This window comes from Mesoplodon mirus (genome assembly GCF_964341445.2).
Source record: "Mesoplodon mirus genome assembly, chromosome: 3".
NCBI lineage: Eukaryota > Metazoa > Chordata > Mammalia > Artiodactyla > Ziphiidae > Mesoplodon > Mesoplodon mirus.
Window position 1 is genome coordinate 176,794,342 of NC_138978.1, and position 18,675 is coordinate 176,813,016.

The following is an 18,675-nucleotide window of genomic DNA, read 5'->3' on the forward strand; positions in this document are numbered from 1 at the left end:
AGCAGTGAGAGGCCCGGGTACCGCAAAAAAAAAAAAAAAAAAAAAAAAAGGTTGAGTAGGATGTAAACTTCCTTGGTCCTTTCATCCTCCGGCCTGCGTCACTTCTATATAAAATAAAGGCATTGGGCGGAGATGATCTCTAATGCCTATTCAAGGAGTAAAATTCTGGTCAGTGTGCATTCCATAAATAGCATGTTGATAGTATATCAAGGAGAAACTTTAAATGGTTCCTGCTCTCAAGGAACTTACAATCTATCTAGATAGACAAATAATATACTCTTGAAACAGTAATAAAAAGGCAACAATACAAAAGATGCCACAGGGTAGGGCATGGTTCGTCATCAACTAGAGGCTCGGGCTTAAAGGAAAGAGAGAGAGAAGCTGAGCCAGGCTGTGCTGCTCTGACCAGGGAAGCAAGACCTTAGCTGAGTGTCAAAGAGTAGGCAATATATTAGGGACAGATTAAATATTTATGAATATTCAACAGTAGATTAATATCCAACATTAATCTGATGGAATGGTTAACAGTCACTGGAAGTTCTCCTCTGTCCAACTTTCCCTGCCACTATCTGAGTTATCAACATTTTCATTTCACCAAGTCAATCAAGATAAATAACAGTTTTCAAATATGAAAGTATAATTTAGATCCTAACCAATAGATAAAACCCTCTGGCCATTTGGGGGCATAACAGTGAACTTCCATTACATGTATGAGTAATTGTGTGTACTTATAAATGCCCTACCAGTTGGACTATGAAGGTCCATGGTCTTCATTAGTAGACTTTCACTGAATAGGAAATTACCATCATCCATTTTTCAAATTTATTTTGCATTGTTCCAATGAGGTGTCAGAGCGATCATAAATGACTTCTCCTTCCCATCCACTCCCCAGGAAAGGAAACATCCCTCTTATGTATGTTATCCCCACAGCACTGTTGCTTGGGTGGAGAAGGCACCAGGGAACTGTAAGGACTGGGCTTCTCCATGGCAGGTCCTGCAGACTGGATGGACCTGAGACACTCTACCAGAGAAAAGCCGTGCCTTCATTCAGCCCAACACGGGCACTCTCATCCAATTTGCAAATGAGGAGAGGACTTGCAGGTAAGGAAGCTTCCAGAAAAAAGAAGAGCTCTTTGGGCCAATGCTGTGACCAGTTTCCAGAGAGTGGGAGTGAAGTGAGGATGGCAAGAGGAGGCTTGGGGCCTCGTGATGGATACACTCAGCAAAGTCTAACCCAATACTACTCCCTCTGGGAGGCTTTCTCTGAACACCCACCCCAACCCTGGAAGAATCAATTACTGCTCAAATACTCTTCCTGCTGCATCATAGCACTTTCAAATTTAAACAAAGTTTGCATCAATTTCCCTCAACTATCTACGACATCTTGACTGATTTATTCATCATCACATCCCCAGTGCCGGCCATGTCGTGGGTGCTCTGTGTTTGTCGAATGAATGACTGAATGCATTAAAAGAAGCTTCGCTTCCTCAAAGGGCAGAGCCAGACATGAATACTCAGTTTTTGCAGGAGCATCAGATAAGCCAGGAGGACCTGGAGAGGTGGATCTGGGTTGAGGGGAAAATTTCTGAGAGCTGGAACCATTCAAACCACTGGGGAGGGGGCAGTGCAAAAAAAAAAAAAAAAAGCCTGCAAGTTTTGCCTGGGCTGCTTTGCCATCCAGGACTCTACTGCAGGTCGAGGGGAACAGATAGATCAATAAGTACTCAGAAGAAAGGTCCCGGGGGCGGCCCCACATACCAGAGATGGGAGCAGAGCTCAGCTCTGTAGAAGAACAAAGAGCAACAGGGACCCACGGTCTCTGGAACACTCTCTAATGGCCAGACCCTGAGCTTTACGTAATCTCATTTCATCCTCCCAGCAACCTGGAGAGACAGGCATCCCTGACTCACAGATATGAAACACCAACAAGGATCTGGAACCCCTTCAGGGTGGAGAGGGGCAGGGGCCTGTGCACTCAGTCCACTGTACAATGACAAGTCAAAACGAAACGATAAAATGCCTGGATTTCGTCATTGAAAATTCCTAAGTCTGTATACCCATGGCTCATCTCAGCCTGTTTTATTACTTTTGTAGTTTGCTTTTTTTCCTCTTTATTTTCTTCTGGGTTCTTAGAAAGGTTTCTTACAAAAATCCCATAGGATTCTGATCTAACAAAGGGAAGTGTAAAGAGGGAAGAGCTGGTTGCCCAGGGCAGGGGGCGTGGCAGCAAGGCTAAGGGTGGGAAAGGGACCTAGTGAGGCAGACCCAGGAGGGCGGGCGCAGGTGCACAGAGGCTGTGGCCTCAGCCAGCAGAGACTTGACGTAGCTCCTCCCACCAGGCCCCAATGTGCTTCTTTCCTCAAAGACCATAAGATGGCACTTACTTCACCACTTTAAGAAAAGTGGAATCGAGACACATCCCTGCTCATGATCTTCACATCCCCGGAGAGATGGACAGGCAGGGTGTTTTTACTCCAGCAGGTGGGGATTTCTAACAACTTAAATTAACGTCGGTTGCGTCCCCACCGTGTCTAAATGTACTAAGAGAGCCGCCCTGATGACACCAACCAGGCTGCTGAAGGCACCAACAAGGCAGACGCCCAACTAAGTACCACCTAACTTCCTGCTCAGACAGATACGCTGCTCTGGCCACAGCCCCCCACCTCCCCCCAGGGGGCAGAAAGGTGAGCACGAAGGGGAAAGTGAACGCGACCTGCGTGGGTGGGTGTGATCTTCGCTACCAGCGCTGCAGAGGACCCTGCAGAGCTGGCTGAGAGCGGGGCCGTGAGAAAGGCCAAAGCAAAATAGAAAACCACTTCTAGCTGACCTCTGTTCTTGGGAACTTGGAGCCTTACAGCGGCAAGCTTTCTCCTGGGCACAGAGGTGCCTGCCTCTCCAGTCCCGCACGGAATTGGGGGGTGGGGTGCTCTTAGCACGGAAGAACAGCCGGTGCCAAGCTGGCAAGCTGTGAGTGGGGGGAGGGCGTGCAGACAGATTTGGGGGTGTGGTTAGGAGAGGGAGGGTCAAGAAAACCTAGCATTTCCTCCCTTTATGCCCTCTTCGGCACTCCCATCTCTGTGATGGGCCTCGGTTTTAAAATTTGGGACACTGGTGCCATCAAGGACCCTGCAGGCAGCCAAAGTCCGACACCGAATGACAACCGCGCTCTCTCCACTTTCTCAGGAACGGAAGTGATGGGATGGAGTTATGGGGTCACCTCTGGCCAAGTGCGGTTCAAACCCACAGGCATCTAAACTAACAAAAGCATCCGCCTTCCCCTCGGCGTCCTGCGGGGCTGCCGGCGGAATCGCGGGCACTCGGGAAGGAGGTGGGGGAGACTCTGGCTAAAGAGCTGTCGCCCACACACGCCCAGCACCGCGCGAACGCAGGCGGGGCTGCGGGGGGCCTTCTATCCGGGCTCGCCCCGCTTTTCCCCAGCTCGGCCGACTTCTCGAATGCCCGGGACCTTGGTCACACCCCACCCGCGGCCCCAACGGTCTTCCGGCTGGGGGCCCGCGCCCCTCCGAGAGAGGAGCTCGTAGGGGGGCGCGCGCGGCGGAGGGAAAAGACAGGATTTGCGGGCGCCTGGAGGGGAACCTAGCCGGGGCCGAGAGAGCCGCCCGGGCCGCCGCCCGCGGGATCCAACATTCCCGGCAAAGTTTCTGGCTCTTTGGGCCCGGATCACCTGGCTCCCAGGTCGGAGAAGGTGAAAGGTGCGTCAGGAGCCCTTCGCCGCGCCTCCCTCCGGGCGCCCACTCCAGGCGCTTCTGCCACCTGCCAGAGGGCGCTGGGAGCGCCGGCGCAGCACATGCCGCCCGTGGGCGCCGCCCGAGGGTCCCTCCCCGGCGCCTCCCCTGCCGCCCTCCCGCGCCGGTGCCCGGGGCGCAGGGGTCGCGGCCGCCGCGTCTTACCCAGTCCAGGCACGAAAGTGTTGAGGAAGAGACAGATGACGGCCACGGGGAAGGGCATGTAGGGGATGGCGGCGCGCAGGGGCCCCTTCTTCTCGCGGACCTGCACCACCACCCCGCTGGACGAGGACGTCCCCCGGTCCGCCGCCGCCACCGCAGCCACCGCCGCCGCCGCTGCCGCCGTCTCGGCGTCTTTGTGCGAAGGCTCCATGGCGGGGCGCGCTCCCAGGGAGCCGGGCTGCCGCGGCCGGGACTGCCGCCCAGTGCACAAGAGGCGGGGGGCGGCCGGCTCCGGGCTCCGGGCTCCGCGCCGAGCTCAGGCGTCCAGCGTGCTCGGTGTGCCGCGCGGCTCGCCCAGAACCCCGCGCTCCCGCGTCCCCAAGCGCCCGGCCCTCTGCCGCGCGCTCCGCTGCGCTCCCACACCCCCGGCGGAGGGGCGGGGAGGGCGGTGTGACACTTGGTGACAGCGCTCCGACGCCCCTCCCCGCGGGGTCCCTTCCCCGCCCTCCCCTCCGCTGCCCCCACCCCCCAAAATACCACTTACAAATCAGGGAGGAGGGAAGAAAGTAGAAGAGGAACGCAGAGGGAGCTGGTGTCCAGGTATTGGGAGGAATGGACACACGTCTCACTCTCCAGACAGGTGAACCGGGAGGGAACCTCAGCCAAGGACACCGCGAATTGGGCGTGTGCACTCGGCTGGCACGGCGGGGAAAGGCTTCGAGGTTGAGTCCTTTACTCCGGAGGATGCATTTAACGCTAGGGAGATGGAGGCAAGGAACGCGCCGCGCCTGGTGTCTAGTACGCTTTAAATTCGTTCTGATTTAAATGGACTTGAGCCAGAGAAAAAGCGATTTTAGGATCGATAAACGAGCTGAAAGCAGGAGACGCAGCTTTTCAAACAGGTCTCCATGAGACTAGTTTAAATGGGACCCTTCCTTACACACACACACACACACACACGCACACACACAGATGCGAAAAGCTAAAAGAAATGAGCCTGTTGCGCGGAACTGGGTGTGTGTGTTGGAGGGGGGGCGGTGTTGGGGACCATCTCCTGAACAGTTCTGGGAGAAACCTGGGGCTTTTGTGAGCTGCACCTGGTGTTTAAAAAGCCAGCGAAGACACAGCGCCGTCTGGTGTTGATAATGCAGCAATTGGTAGAAGCAGAAGGATGTGGCCGGGCTGTGTCCAAGCCGGCAGCAGGAGGCCCCATATGTAATCAGATTTCCTGAATAACGCCACCTTCACCTCCACACCTGGAAAAAGTGAACGAAAGCAACCGCCTCTTATGTTAGGGATGGATTCAAGGCATCAGAATTATCCAGATGTTCAGCAAATTGTCTGCATAAATCCCCTTCCTTTTCAGTAACCCTGTTTCTCCAGGAAAAATGGTGATTGAATAATCCCCAAACAGCCCAGGGACTCCGAGGAAGGATGCTAAAAAGAACCATGGGTATTATTTTATGGGTATCTGAATAAAATAATTTTAAAAGCAGATGGTCAGCAGGGGGTAGTGGTGATACTGGTGTGCACACACACAGTAACTATTTAGGCCTGGCAGTCAGAAGTGAGCAGGACCGAAATGTTTGTCTCTATTCGGCCGCTGATTTCCTGTGTGACTTAAAAGAACTCATTTAACCTCTTATGGGCTTGAGTTACTGTGATTGTAAAATCAAAGCAATATTCAGTTTAATACTTACTTATTGAAGACCTAATATGACTTGGATTCTGGGGAGAGGGAAAGGAGTAAAACCCAGCCCCTGACTTCAAGAGTCTAATAGATGAACTGATAGATACTAACAACTACAAGGGACAGAATTACAGACAGTGATGAATTCTGTAGCTGGGTAAGCTGAAGGTGCTGAGAAAACATGGAACCATCTGTGAAAACAGCTACAGAGGGGAGGCGTCAGGAGGTTTCCCAAAGAAGGTGATAGTGGATGAGATTTGAGCAAAGACTACAGTTAACTACTTGCAGGAGATTTATTTTATTTTAAACAAACATTTATTTATCCAAGCACTCTGCCGGGCGCTAAGCACTTTACATATTTTAACTCATTTAATCCTTACCACACTCTGTGAAGTAAGTATTATTTATTACCCCATTTTACCAATGGGAAAATTGGAGCATAGAGAGGTTAAGTAAATATTCTTTGAACATTCTTTTTCAAAGCACCTGAATGGCTTTAGAGCCACTAAAACGGTTTCAGGGAGGGAAATGGATTTACATCCTCCAGTTTTCTAGAGGATTTGCTTAATATCTAGAATGGATGTCAGAAAGACATCTAGTCAGAGCAACAGCATGTATGAAGGCATGGAAACGCAGAAAAGTAGGAACATTTCAGGAATTCAAGTGCGGCAGGACTAAAGCTGGTATGGGCAGGGGCTAAAGATGGCTCTGGTGGGGTGGGCAGGAACCAAGTAACGACTGGCAAAGGAATTTGGATGATATGGAATCACTGCAACATTTTTTTTTTTAAAGGAGATGTTGGGGGTAGGAGTTTATTAATTAATTTATTTATTTTTGCTGTGTTGGGTCTTCATTTCTGTGCGAGGGCTTTCTCTACTTGTGGCAAGCGGGGGCCACTCTTCATAGCAGTGCGCGGGCCTCTCACTATCGCGGCCTCTCTTGTTGCGGAGCACAGGCTCCAGACGCGCAGGCTCAGTAGTTGTAGCTCACGGGCCTAGTTGCTCTGCGGCATGTGGGATCCTCCCAGCCCAGGGCTCGAAACCGTGTCTCCTGCATTAGCAGGCAGATTCTCAACCACTGCGCCACCAGGGAAGCCCCACTGCAACATTTTAAGCAGGCATGTGGCATGACTTGAATATTCCAGTCACTATTACTATGTAACAAACTACCCCCAGACACAGCTATTTTGTTATGATCACAAATTCTCTGGATCAGGAAATTGGACAGAGCGCAGCTCAGACAGGTCTTCTTTGCTTTATTATGTCTGGAGCTGAGAGGACTCAAACGGTGGCAGCTGGAAGAGCTGTGTCTAGAGGGTCCACTTCCAAAAGGATTCTCAACTCTGATACCTTGACTGGGATAACTTGACAGCTGGCTCAGCTGGGACTGTTCCGTAGAGCATTTACACATGGCTGTTCCACGTGACGTGGACTTTTCACAATGTGGTGGCTGGGTTCTGGGAGAAACTTCCCCAGAGGGGGCAGCGCAGGACCAGTGGAAGCTGTGTGGACCTTCTGCCCTAACCTCAGAAGTCACACAGTGTCAGTTCTGCGGGCTCTGTTGGTCGAAGCAGTCACAAACCTGCTTAGATTCAAATGGAGGACACCATACCTCTCAATGGAGTAATGTCAAAGAATTTGAGCCCTGGTTTTAAAACTACCCTAATGAGATACGGTTTGGGGGAAGGACCACTCAGTCAACAGTGTGGAGGATGGATTCGAGGGGGTTGTAGACAAAAAAAAAAAAAAAAAAATGTTGCCGTTATATCAGTAAACAACGAATGTTGCCCTCCATCAAGCCATCATTACTGTAGCCACAGTGACGGTGACGGTGCGCCCTGAGGGGAATTCAGAATGGAGGGAAACGGGATACTGGCCCTAGGTAGTTAAGATGTATATCAAAGGTATAATTTCAATGAGCCCAGACTCTTGCATCTTCCCAGACATAGAAAAGCACTACAATTATTAACTTGAGGGCTTCCCTGGTGGCGCAGTGGTTGAGAGTCCGCCTGCCGATGAAGGGGACACGGGTTCGTGCCGTGGAGCGGCTGGGCCCGTGAGCCATGGCCGCTGAGCCTGCGCATCTGGAGCCTGTGCTCCGCAACGGGAGAGGCCACAACAGCGAGAGGCCCGCGTCCCACAAAAAAAAAAAAAAAAAAAAAAAAAAAAAAAATTATTAACTTGAGATGTCTGTTTTTTGTGAGTAGCAGTACTCTTTTGATGCTGGACTCCATGTTTGTTTGTTTTTCAATGAAAATTCCTATACATCCCAGCTCCTCCCTTACCTCTTTAAAAGAGTCCTTCAAGGGCTTCCCTGGCGGCGCAGTGGTTGAGAGTCGGCCTGCCGATGCAGGGGACACGGGTTCATGCCCCGGTGCGGGAGGATCCCACATGCCGCGGAGCCCGTGAGCCATGGCTGCTGAGCCTGCGCGTCCAGAGCCTGTGCTCCGCAACGGGAGAGGCTGCAACAGTGGGAGGCCCGCATACCGCAAAAAACAAAACAAAACAAAACAAAACTTAAAAGAGTCCTTCAGAGCTATCTGAGAGGCTATTTCCCAGGCTATAGCCATCGGTAAGGTCCCCTAATAAAACATAACCAACAACTTTTAGGTTGTGCATTTTTTGTGGTTTTTTTTGTTTGTTTGTTTTTGTTCTTCAGTTGACAGTGTAAAATTAGGGCTCATGAGAGGGAGGACTCTTCCTGACCTCCATGCATGGGGAATAGGGAAGGGATAGTTCCCAAATGAACAAATAATAATGATATTATTAGCAGACAAAGTGGAAAAGTTGAGTTTGAGGGACTGAGGACAGCCAAGGGGTGGTGGGCGCTTGTTGATTTTATAACCAGCTGTCTTGACTGTTGGTTAGTCAGTGTGAGTCTCAGTAAAGCTATTTGGGCTGCAGATTTTGGAGCCCTCAGCATACAAATAATACTTAAAGCCTATGGAGTAACGCAAATGTGGAATAAGAAGACTAGAGTTTCCAGGAAACTCACCAGAAGCTACTGAAACTAAGCAGAAAGAAAGGAGGAGGGAGAAGGAGGTTTTAAAGGAGAAACACTAAGAGTGTTTCATGGGAGCCAAAGAGGAAGATTTTTAAGGAGGAGTGGTCAGCCGTGTCAAATGCCATAGAAAGATCGAGTAAGACCCCGAAAGTGCCTATTGGATTTGGCTGTTAGGAGGTTCAGCTCACTGGAATCCCAGCTCAAAAATCTCACCTACTGTGCCCATTTTCAAGGAATTTGTCCCATTTCACCTAAATTGTTGAATTTGTTATCATAAAGTTATTCATAATATCCTTTTATTATCTTTTTAATGTCTGTGAAATCTGTAATGATGTCTCCTCTTTCAGTCCTGATATTGGTCATTTGTGCTTTCTCTTTTTTCTTAATCCCTCTTGCAAGGGGTTTATATCTATTTGACATTGTGACCATGACTGATGTTTGAAGATGAGTTTAAGATCTAAGCTATTTCAGGTAGTGAGAGGTCTCCAAAAAAGTTGAAACCTTAAAAAATAATCTCCCCCCCAAATCAGACACAAATACAGCAGAGGAAACAAATCAAACAGTTGATTACATCAGCCAAATACATCTAGGCCATGCATTGGGTCATGAAGATAAAATCTGTTGTTTGGCCTGTTCTGTCATCAGCTGAATAAAGTCCCTCAGCTTTGAACCTCTTTTTAGCTGAAATTTTTTTTTTTTTTGCTTAAGTCAGCTTCCAAACTGTACAAGGAATTCATATATCAACGAGGATGGCTCCTTTTGGAAAAGACTACACCGTAGCCTTGACAGTAGAAAGACAGACTTTATTTGGAGCTCCCTGTATTTAAACAATCTCTTAACTTCTCTGAGCCTCAGCTTCCAAAACTGTAAATAATACTTATCTCATTTGTGTATGTGTCGGGATTAAGGGAGAAAATATGTGCAAGATACTCAATAAATGGCAACTGAGTCAGGAGCCTTTTCACCCCAAGTGATAGAAAAACCCAACTCCAATGTAGCTTAGAGGGGGAAAAAAGGAATTTATGGATGTGATGGCTTTTTGATGTATGAATGTGGCAAAGCTGAATTACAGTTCCCAGAATTCCCTTTCTAATTTGTTTCCATTTAGCATGGGCTACAGATGATGATCGCTCTCAAGAGCTGAAGGACAGATGGAGGCGGTGGCCACTTTATACCATACGTGCACCTTCTCTGAGGCATTTAATCAAATACTAATCTAGGTGCTGTGGCAAAGCAACTCTGCATATGTGATTGAAGTCCTTAATCAGTCAACCTTAAATTAATCTATGCGTGTCCTGGCTGGGCCTGACTTAATCATTTAGAAGTGCTTTTAAAAAGCAGGCTTTGGCCTTCTCTGAGGGAGCAACTCCAAGAGACTGTTAGGTCAGCAGTTGCTTTCCCTTCCTTCTAGATCTTCCTTTGTGACCAAAACCTGTGAACATCAAGTTTCAACTCTTACCAGGGGCTTGCTTGTGATCTTCTCTCCCTATCTGCCTGGACCTCAGATTTGCTTAGCCAACCCCCACAGTGGTGCAAGCCAATCCCTTGTAATAAATCCATAGCTGTATCCTTATCTATCTGTCAATCACCTGTGATTCTGCTGGATCTACTTCTCTGAATCCCAACTGATACAATGGGCTCACATGGCTGGGAAGTCCAGAGAAGGGCTCAAACTATAACAATGAGTCATCTAATCAATTCCTCTCTCTCTCTCTTTATTCTTCTCTCTCTCTCTCTCTCTCTCTCTCTCTCTCTCTCTCTCTCTCTCTTTCTCTCTCCATCTCTCAGCTCTGCTTCCCTCTCTGTGTAGTGGCTTCATTCTGTTCATTCTGTATACTGGTTCTCCCCATGTGGTGAGGAAGATGGCCTCTGAACACTAGGTTCACATCTTCCCAATCAAACCAAGCAGAAAGAGACTTCTTTCTTTCCCACAGAGAAGGGATTCTGACTGGTCCACATTTTGGATCAATCACTTTTGCCAGAATACTATGTTAAGTTTGACCGGGCTTGTCATGAGTGGGATTCTGTGATTGACAGCCCCCATCACACCTCAAGGAGTGGGTAGAACCACCCCCCAAAAAAGAGGTGCTACTGTAACCAGAACAGGTGTCTGGGGATGTATGCTAGACAAACATAACTGTAGTGACCACAGTCTACTGCAAAGACCGGTAGTGGGCTTCGTGGTGATGAGCCTTCTAAGTCACTGATCTTGATCTACATGAGTCATGTGTTCGGACGTCCATCCACATGCTGACTTCCACTGACACATCTTCTGGTTGCCTTTCCCAGACACAACACACTCATGTGAAGTGTGGTCTTAAAGACAGAGCCCAACCTGGCTTCTCTTCACATCTGCACTTCTAACCAACTGTGTGATCTCAGTCAGAGCAAGTCATCTCTCTGTGCCTCCATTTATCCATTTGTTGAATAGGAATTTTCATGCCCAACCTTCTCACACTAAAAGACCAGGAATGTGGATTTAGATCATAAATTAGAACAGTAGTATTATTTCAGGTCTTGGGATCAGGTGGATCACTTCCCTGCTTCCTCTGTGGATGGAACTTCTCATCTTCCTTCCTAAAGTGACATTTGCCCTCCCTACGCCTCCCCCAAAGCCATAATGGTATGAGGTTTGCAGAGGAACATAATGAGAGAAAAGGAATGTTTATAAGGCCAAGATCAAACAGAGAAGTGGAGGCCTGGGCCCCCACTCTCCCATCTTCCCATGCCGGAGGCAGAGTGTTCTACTGGACTCAGTGTGGGTCCCTGTTCTAGTGGAGGGGCGCTCCCCTTTGTGGGTATTCTTTTTTTTATTTAATAGGTAAGCATGGTAGAAACCTTGGCCATAATCAGACCAGGCTGTCTAGATTTGGACACTAACTGTTTACAGAATTTGGAAACCTAGTGCTCATAGGAAGTCACCTCTCACATGGAAGGGTGAAGCCTAGCAGAAGTTACCTATCCCCCAAGTGGGAAGGTGAGCTTGGACATAGCATCTCCACCCCAGGGGAAGAAGGACCTGGGACCCAGAGTTACTGTTAAACAATATTGCTCCTTGCCCTGCACAGTATTTAAGGATCAAGGGAAGAATTATTATCACACTGAATTTAGAGTCTTGATGACCTGAGAAAAACACGTTAAGGTGACAAGCAAGGTCTGGTGGGGGGAGACGGCCATCTCTTTAAGAGTCCTCAGCAGACACTCAGCCAGAGCTTTATCTGGCCAAGTCCTACTTCTTGTGCAAACAGTTTTACAGTTTTCTAAAGTTGGTCAGGCTGCAATTACTAAGAAAAATATGGAGTGCTGTTAAGAGAGAGACCAGGAGAGCTAGCAAAGCCCTTTCTGATCTAAAAGCAGGCAGATTTGCAGTCTCTTAAGAACCAAGCACTCCTAGACTCCGGCACGCTGAAGCGTGGGCCAAATTCAGAACCACCAGAGGCAGAGAGGACCCTACCCCAGGGACCTCTTCTCTATATGGGGAAGTAGTTGAAAGGGTAAAAGGGTTGTCTCCAGAGAGACTGAGCAACCTAGAGCCTGCCTGGGACACGTAGCAGCTATCATGTGGCTCAACATGTGAGCTGTAGCTACCTGTGGCTACCTAAAGTTAATTAAAATTCAGCAAAACTTAAACTTCAGTTCCTCAGCTGCACTAGCCACGTTTCAAGTGCTCAATGTCCACCTGTGGCTCGTGGCTACCATATTGGATGGTGCAACTAGAGAACATTTTCCTCATCGTAGAAAATTTGATTGGACAGCACTGAACAAGAGTAGGATCGAGCTGCATGTTAAAAAGATGCAACACCGAGTGGCTTAACCAAGATATTAGTTTATTTCCCTCTTTTATAAAATTCGACGTCAGTAAAGTAGCTCGATTCCCCAAAGTCATCAAGATCAGTTATGCTCATGTGGTGTCCCCAGAGTCAGAGACCCAGGTTCCTTCCATCTTGATGCTCTGCCACTGTGAGGGTGTTTCCTGGTCCACATGGTTGACAACGGTGCCCCAGCCAAGGGAAGAGGGAAAGATGAAGCATCGCAGCTCCTTTTTTTTGTGTGTGTGTGTGTGTTACATGGACCTCTCACTGCTGTGGCCTCTCCCGTTGAGGAGCACAAGCTCCGGACGCGCAGGCTCAGTGGCCATGGCTCACAGGCCTAGCCGCTCCGCAGCATGTGGGATCTTCCCGGACCAGGGCACGAACTCACGTCCCCTGCATCGGCAGGCGGACTCTCAACCACTGCGCCACCAGGGAAGCCCCACAGCTCCTTTTAAAGGCATCACCTAGGCCTGCATCAATCCCTTCCACTTCATCCATTGGGCCCATTTTGTCTCATGGCCTCACCTAACTACAAGGGAAGCTGGGAAACTTTATTCTGGTGAAAAATTAAAAGTTTATTCCTGGATTTCCTTGGTGGTGCAGTGGTTAAGAAGCTGCCTGCCAATGCAGGGGACATGGGTTCGATCCCTGGTCCGGGAAGATCCCACATGCAGTGGAGCAACTAAGCCCCTGCACCACAACTACTGAGCCTGCGCTCTAGAGCCCACGAGCCACAACTACTGAGCCCGCGTGCTGCAACTACTGAAGCCCACATGCCTAGAGCCTGTGCTCCACAACAAGAGAATCCACCCAATGAGAAGCCCGTGCACTGCAACGAAGAGTAGCTCCCTCTCACCACAACTAGAGAAAGCCCACGTGCAGCAACGAAGACCCAATGCAGCCAAAAATAAATGATTAATTAATTTTTTAAAAAAGTTTATTCCTATGGGAGAAAGGGAGCGTGGATGTTGGGGGCATGCAGCAATCTCTTCCATGGCAGTTATGTGGGTAGCCCTGGAATCCATTTCTGCCAAGTTCTCTTTCTCGTAACCTTTCTCTCCATTCTCTCTCTTCCTACTTTCCTATTTCCTCCCTCTTCCTTCTACCCCACTGCCCGCTGCACCCCCTTCTATGCAGCAGGCCCCATACTCCCCAATTTCACATACACAGTCTCATTTTACCATCACAGCCACCTAGTGAGGGAGGTAGTAATTGTGCCTCTTTGACAGATGAAGACGGTGTGACTCAGAAAAGTTCAGTGATGAGCTGGACTAGATAAGTCCCGAAAGCTTTCTCCCCCCGTTCACTAAATTCCACCTGTTTCTTCCTCTCTCCCCGGCCCAGACCCGTCTCTCCTTCTCCTTGGATTCTCTCCACTGCCTGTCTCTCTCCTCACATCCTAACCCTCTCCCTTCCTTCCCCGGTTTTATGGCTTTTATTCTTCTTTTCTGACTCCCAATGTAACAGGATGGCCTCACTCAGCCGATTACTCACTGCTTTCACTCAGCTTCTAATAAATCTATTAAGTTATAATCAACCTATAAATCAACTCTCCTGAGAAAACCTGGTAAGGATTAGGTTTGCGTTTCCCTGTAATTACAGCTGAGGAGCTGAGCAATGAATCAAATTGACTGACAGAAAAAATGGGGTGACCTCAAACACCTTATGTCTTCTCTCCTGTGGCCTGTCTGGCCAGGGCCTGACCACAGATGACCTGGCTCGCTGTTGTGCCCCTCCCCACCTGTCCCCAAACCTGAGGATATGGGGGCCAGACCAGACCTCTGACCTCAGGCTAGAGGTCAAGATCCTGAAGGTCACAGAAGAAGGGGGTCTCCAAGATAGGCAAGAATCTTCCAGAGCTCTCATTCTCCCATTCACAAATACCCCTCCTCCTCTAAGTCTTGGGTACTTTCTCCCTCCTTTGGTTTCCTGGGGTTTCTCTCCCTCCACTGGGGTACAGAAGTGGGAGGGAGTGGGACTTTCTGAGAAGTGTCAGTCCCCTAAGTAGTCTGGAAACTCTGCACTTGATTTTGGCTGTTTCTGACAGAGACAGAAGGGGACGGCAGGCAGCAGTGAGCCTTTGGTGGGGACCAAAGATGGAGAGGGGTGCTAAGAAGGCCAGAGGCTGAAGATGCCCTGAAAACTTTGGGGACCAAAGATGGGGGCAGGGATGCTAAGAAGGAAAGCTGGGGAAGATGCCTTGGAAACTGAAAATCAACCTGCCTCTCCTTTCCCTCCAGGAACCCAAGCGGGGTTGAAGCAAGTGTGCTTTGTCCAGGCCGGGATGATGACCTTCCTTCCCACCCTCCTATGGAGATTCCTTACCATCCGGCTTGGGATTCTGTAGCCTTCACGCCCACACCGGCAACTCCTCTTCCCTGCAATACCCTCCCACACCGGCCTGAGCACAGCGGCTGGCTCATCCCGGGTGTTCGATCAATGGGAATTGAATTCGCCTACTCATTCAGGTGCCAACCAATTCATACATCTCCACATGCAATTTTTATTATCCGGCTGTCCCAGACATCCCCTAATTCGCTGATGTCTTTTCGGAAACAGTGGGAGTCCTAGAACTGATGACTCGCTAGAGGATGAGAGAAACCAGGAGGAATCAAAAGAGAAATAGCGAAGATGAGAGAGAAGGAAAGAGAGAGGAAGGTTTGGGAGAGGAAAGGCAAGACAGAGACAGAGACAGAGGGAGCTTGCCTTTCACCTTAAAGGTGATCTGAACCAGGGCCCAAGGGTGGATCGTGTGCCGTTACACTCACAACCTTGGCATTTAACTAAGAGACTAACAGACTAGAAAACAAAACAGAGAAAGGCAACCACAAAGCCCAGCCAACCTAGCAGGCAGGCACTGTCAGCCCTGGACACCCTCAAATCACTGAAGGTGGGTCAGAGCTGAGACCCAGGGTCTTCTTACTGACCTGGTTCCGAGCCCGTCAGCTGAACTCCCTCTGGCCCTAAACTGGGAGGCCTAGCCCTGTGGCCACTCACCAGCGGCCTGGCTGGCTGGCTCTTGCTTCCTGGCCCCTCTGTCCGCCTTCCGGGGGCCCCTCCCTGGGTCCCAGCCTGCTTTTGCACAGGTGCCTGGTCTCCTGCTTCCTGTGATGACACATGGGGACACGAAGCTCTGTTGCTCTGGCAGGCACCACAGACTGGGCTCTGTCGGCCCTTAGTCCCCAGGCGTAGGTTGGTTTGTCTCTCTGGTAACCACCCAGCACTGATGTCAGAGGGATTGAAGGAGGCCTCTCAGGCCTGCACCCCGTCCCCACCCCCACTCGCCCAGGGTCCCGGGGGAGCCTCAGAGAGCCCCAGGGGGGCCGCGCCCTGGGAGGTGTGCACATGCATGCTCAGTACCCAGGACACAAGGGTATACACTCGGGCTCTCGAGAGGCCGTTGCGTGGGCTCTGGGGTCAGACATTCCAGGGGGTGCAATCCTACTTCTGTCACTCACCAGCTGTGCAAGCTGGGGCAAGGGACAGGCTCTCAGAGACTCTGTTCCCACACTTGTAAAGGGGGCCAGTAATAGTGTCCACCTCATAACGTTGCCCTGAGGACTGCATAGAGAGTGCTGAGCATGACGCCTGGCACATGGCAAGTGCTCAATTACCATGATCATTATTGAGATTTTCTAGAGGAGACCGGGACAATTCCCTTGGTACCAGGTAGCTCTAGTCATCCCATTTGCCAGACACAAGCACACAAAGTCCAGGTGATTTACTAGGCCAGTTGTCCTCTGGGGTGGTGGGAGGAGGGAGGCATGGCCCTAGAACCCTATAAGAGATGACCCTATAAAGTAGCAAACTACGTGGTTATCTAAGCAGAGTAATTAAGAGTGACCTTCCCAGCATCTCAATAAACCATCTTTACCACAAATTAGTCCCGAATCCCTAAAACATCCACCTCTGGTCACTTATTTGGGATAAGGCAGAGACCCCAGACAAAGAAAATGCATTGAGTCCTCTTTGGGAGACTTACTCCTTTGAGCTGATCATTTCGGCCTTGTTGGACAGCAGAGAGAAAAGTTGCGTTGGGGTAAGATGGAAGGCTGAGTCTCTGATTACCAGCTGAGAAGAGCAGGTCTGGAGTTGGGCATGAGGTTGTGGGGGGAGTGAGGGTGGGGAGAGTATGGGTCTCAGCAAGGAAGGTCATGGATTAGGGCACTGGAGCCTGGGGTTTCTAAAAGGGGGTGTGTGGGACACACTCCAGGGTGGCCTCCATGATTCCTACCCCCTGCTGTTCACACCCTTTGAGTCTGGCTGGGAACTGTGACTTATTCTAGCCAATGGCATATCGTAAAGGTGAAGGGATTTTGCAGATGGAACTAAGGTTCCAGATCAGTTGATTTTGAGTTAATTGAAAAGGAAGTTGTTCTGGGTGGGCCTGACTTAATCAGGTGAAACCACTTAAAATGAGACTGGGTCCCCCTTGAGGTAAGAATCTCTCCTTGCAGCCTGGGTGAAGTCAGCAGCCATACTGAGGAAGCCCACAAGGCGGGAGCTGACAGCCTAGTACCTGAAGGCAGCTTCCGGCCCAAAGATAGCAAAAAGCCAGAAGCCTCAGTCATATCAGTGCAAGGAAATAAACCTTGCCAATAACTCGAATGAACTTGGAAGTGGGTTCTTCCCCAATCGAGCCTCCTCAGGAGAAGGAGGCCAGCCGACACCTGGGTTGCAGCCCAGTGAGCCCCAGAGCAAAGGACCCAGTTAGGCCACGCCTAGACTCCTAAGCCACAAACACCGTGATAGAATGAAGTGTGTTGCTTCATGTTGCTAAACGTGTGATCTGTGACGGTGACAGAAAACAAATATTATGGAGGGAAACGTCCTGGAGCTGAAGACAGCCTCCAACTGTAACGCGTTAGCCTGCTTCTGTCTCCGGGAAGCACCTGCTTGGGCCAAAATATTCAACCCTGATCACCTTGCTGGTCCCACTCTATTTTTGTCCTGAGGTGGAGAGGGGCCATGTCTGTGGGTCCTGCTCCCCGAAGAACCCTTGCCTGAAGCTGCTATGAGGAGAGTGGCACCCTTGGGTCACACCGCCAAGACCCCTCACCCCGAGAGAAAGCCAAATGCTCTGTAGCACAAGTGCCCTGGCTCCCAGGCTCACCCAGGGAGGGGGCTGCTGGGAGCTCAGGGGGAGCTCCAGGTTCTCCGGTCAGATCTGGTCCAAGACCAGTGCCCTCCCTCTCTTTCTGTGCTCCCAGGGAGTGGACATCTGAGCATCCCTGGCCCTGGCTCTCCCACCTGAGACCTCACACCACCTTTAGTTAGACATGGGGCCACCCCTGGGTAAGTAGGCAAGCGTGCCGAGACTGTAGCCTCAGCCTTGGTCCTGGAGCCGATGCTGGACCCTGCGCACCTCAGCTGCTTCCCTCCCTCCCTCCATGGCAAAGGCCCGTGGGCCTGCTTCCCATCTCTGACCCTGTGTGTGACATCCCCCATCCCGCGTCTCCACCTGCAGCACAGCCCTTGAGCTGACTTCATGTTTCTTATGGATAAAATCTCTCTGAGTGACTTCTTAACTTTTATTTTCTTAGAACCCTTTCTTCGCACAAAAATCATGCAAGAAAACTCAGTCTGCAAGAACACAAAAGTGGAGCAGCTCTGATGGAGTGGAGGGAGGTGAGTGGCCTCTACCCGGCAGACCCCTACCTGCCCCCTCCCCGACTTCAGCTGAAGTGCTTCTTGGAAGTTTCTTTAGACCCTCCTGCCCACGGCCCAGTCAGGACTTCCTGTTTGTCTTCTTCAGGGCTGGCCAGGACAGGAAGTTCCACCCTCTCATCCCCAGCACAGCTGTCAATCAATGAGAGCAAAAAGAATGTTCCAAATCCATGCTGAGTCCCTAAATATACAGCCACTAAGATATTTTCTACCTGGAAGACTATGATCCCTGTTCCCCGACCCACCTCTTAAATGCCCTGACGTGAACTTGCCACCTGTGAGACAAATGTTCTTCCTGGCCTGCCTAGGAGAGCTTTAAATAGACTCAGAGTTGAAAGGAAGCTTATGGTTACTTAATCCATCTCCTAATGCAGGGAAGCATTCCCTATACATCCCCACCAGGCTGTCTTTGGACACCTTCCATGACGGGGAACTCACTATCTCACAAAACAGGTGTCTCCCTATTAAAACTCTAATGTGTCTCCCTGTAATATTCCCCCACTGGCCCTGCTTCTGGAGCTCAAACAATAAGTTATGTAACCTATACTAAGAGGAACACGGCTCACTCCAGGCCAGTCTGCTCCTTCCCTATGCT

General features: G+C 50.1%; 1 protein-coding gene across 1 annotated transcript in view; it reads right to left on the minus strand.

Moving 5' to 3' along the window:
• Positions 1-4,119, minus strand: part of STUM (stum, mechanosensory transduction mediator homolog) — a gene marked incomplete at both ends in the record, with an annotated part of 52,953 nt that extends 48,834 nt beyond the window's left edge. The window contains one exon of the mRNA XM_082616319.1: positions 3,912-4,119. Coding sequence (XP_082472445.1) covers positions 3,912-4,119 — 208 coding nt within the window. The remainder of the gene's footprint in view (positions 1-3,911) is intronic.
• Between the last annotated feature and the right edge of the window lie 14,556 nt (positions 4,120-18,675).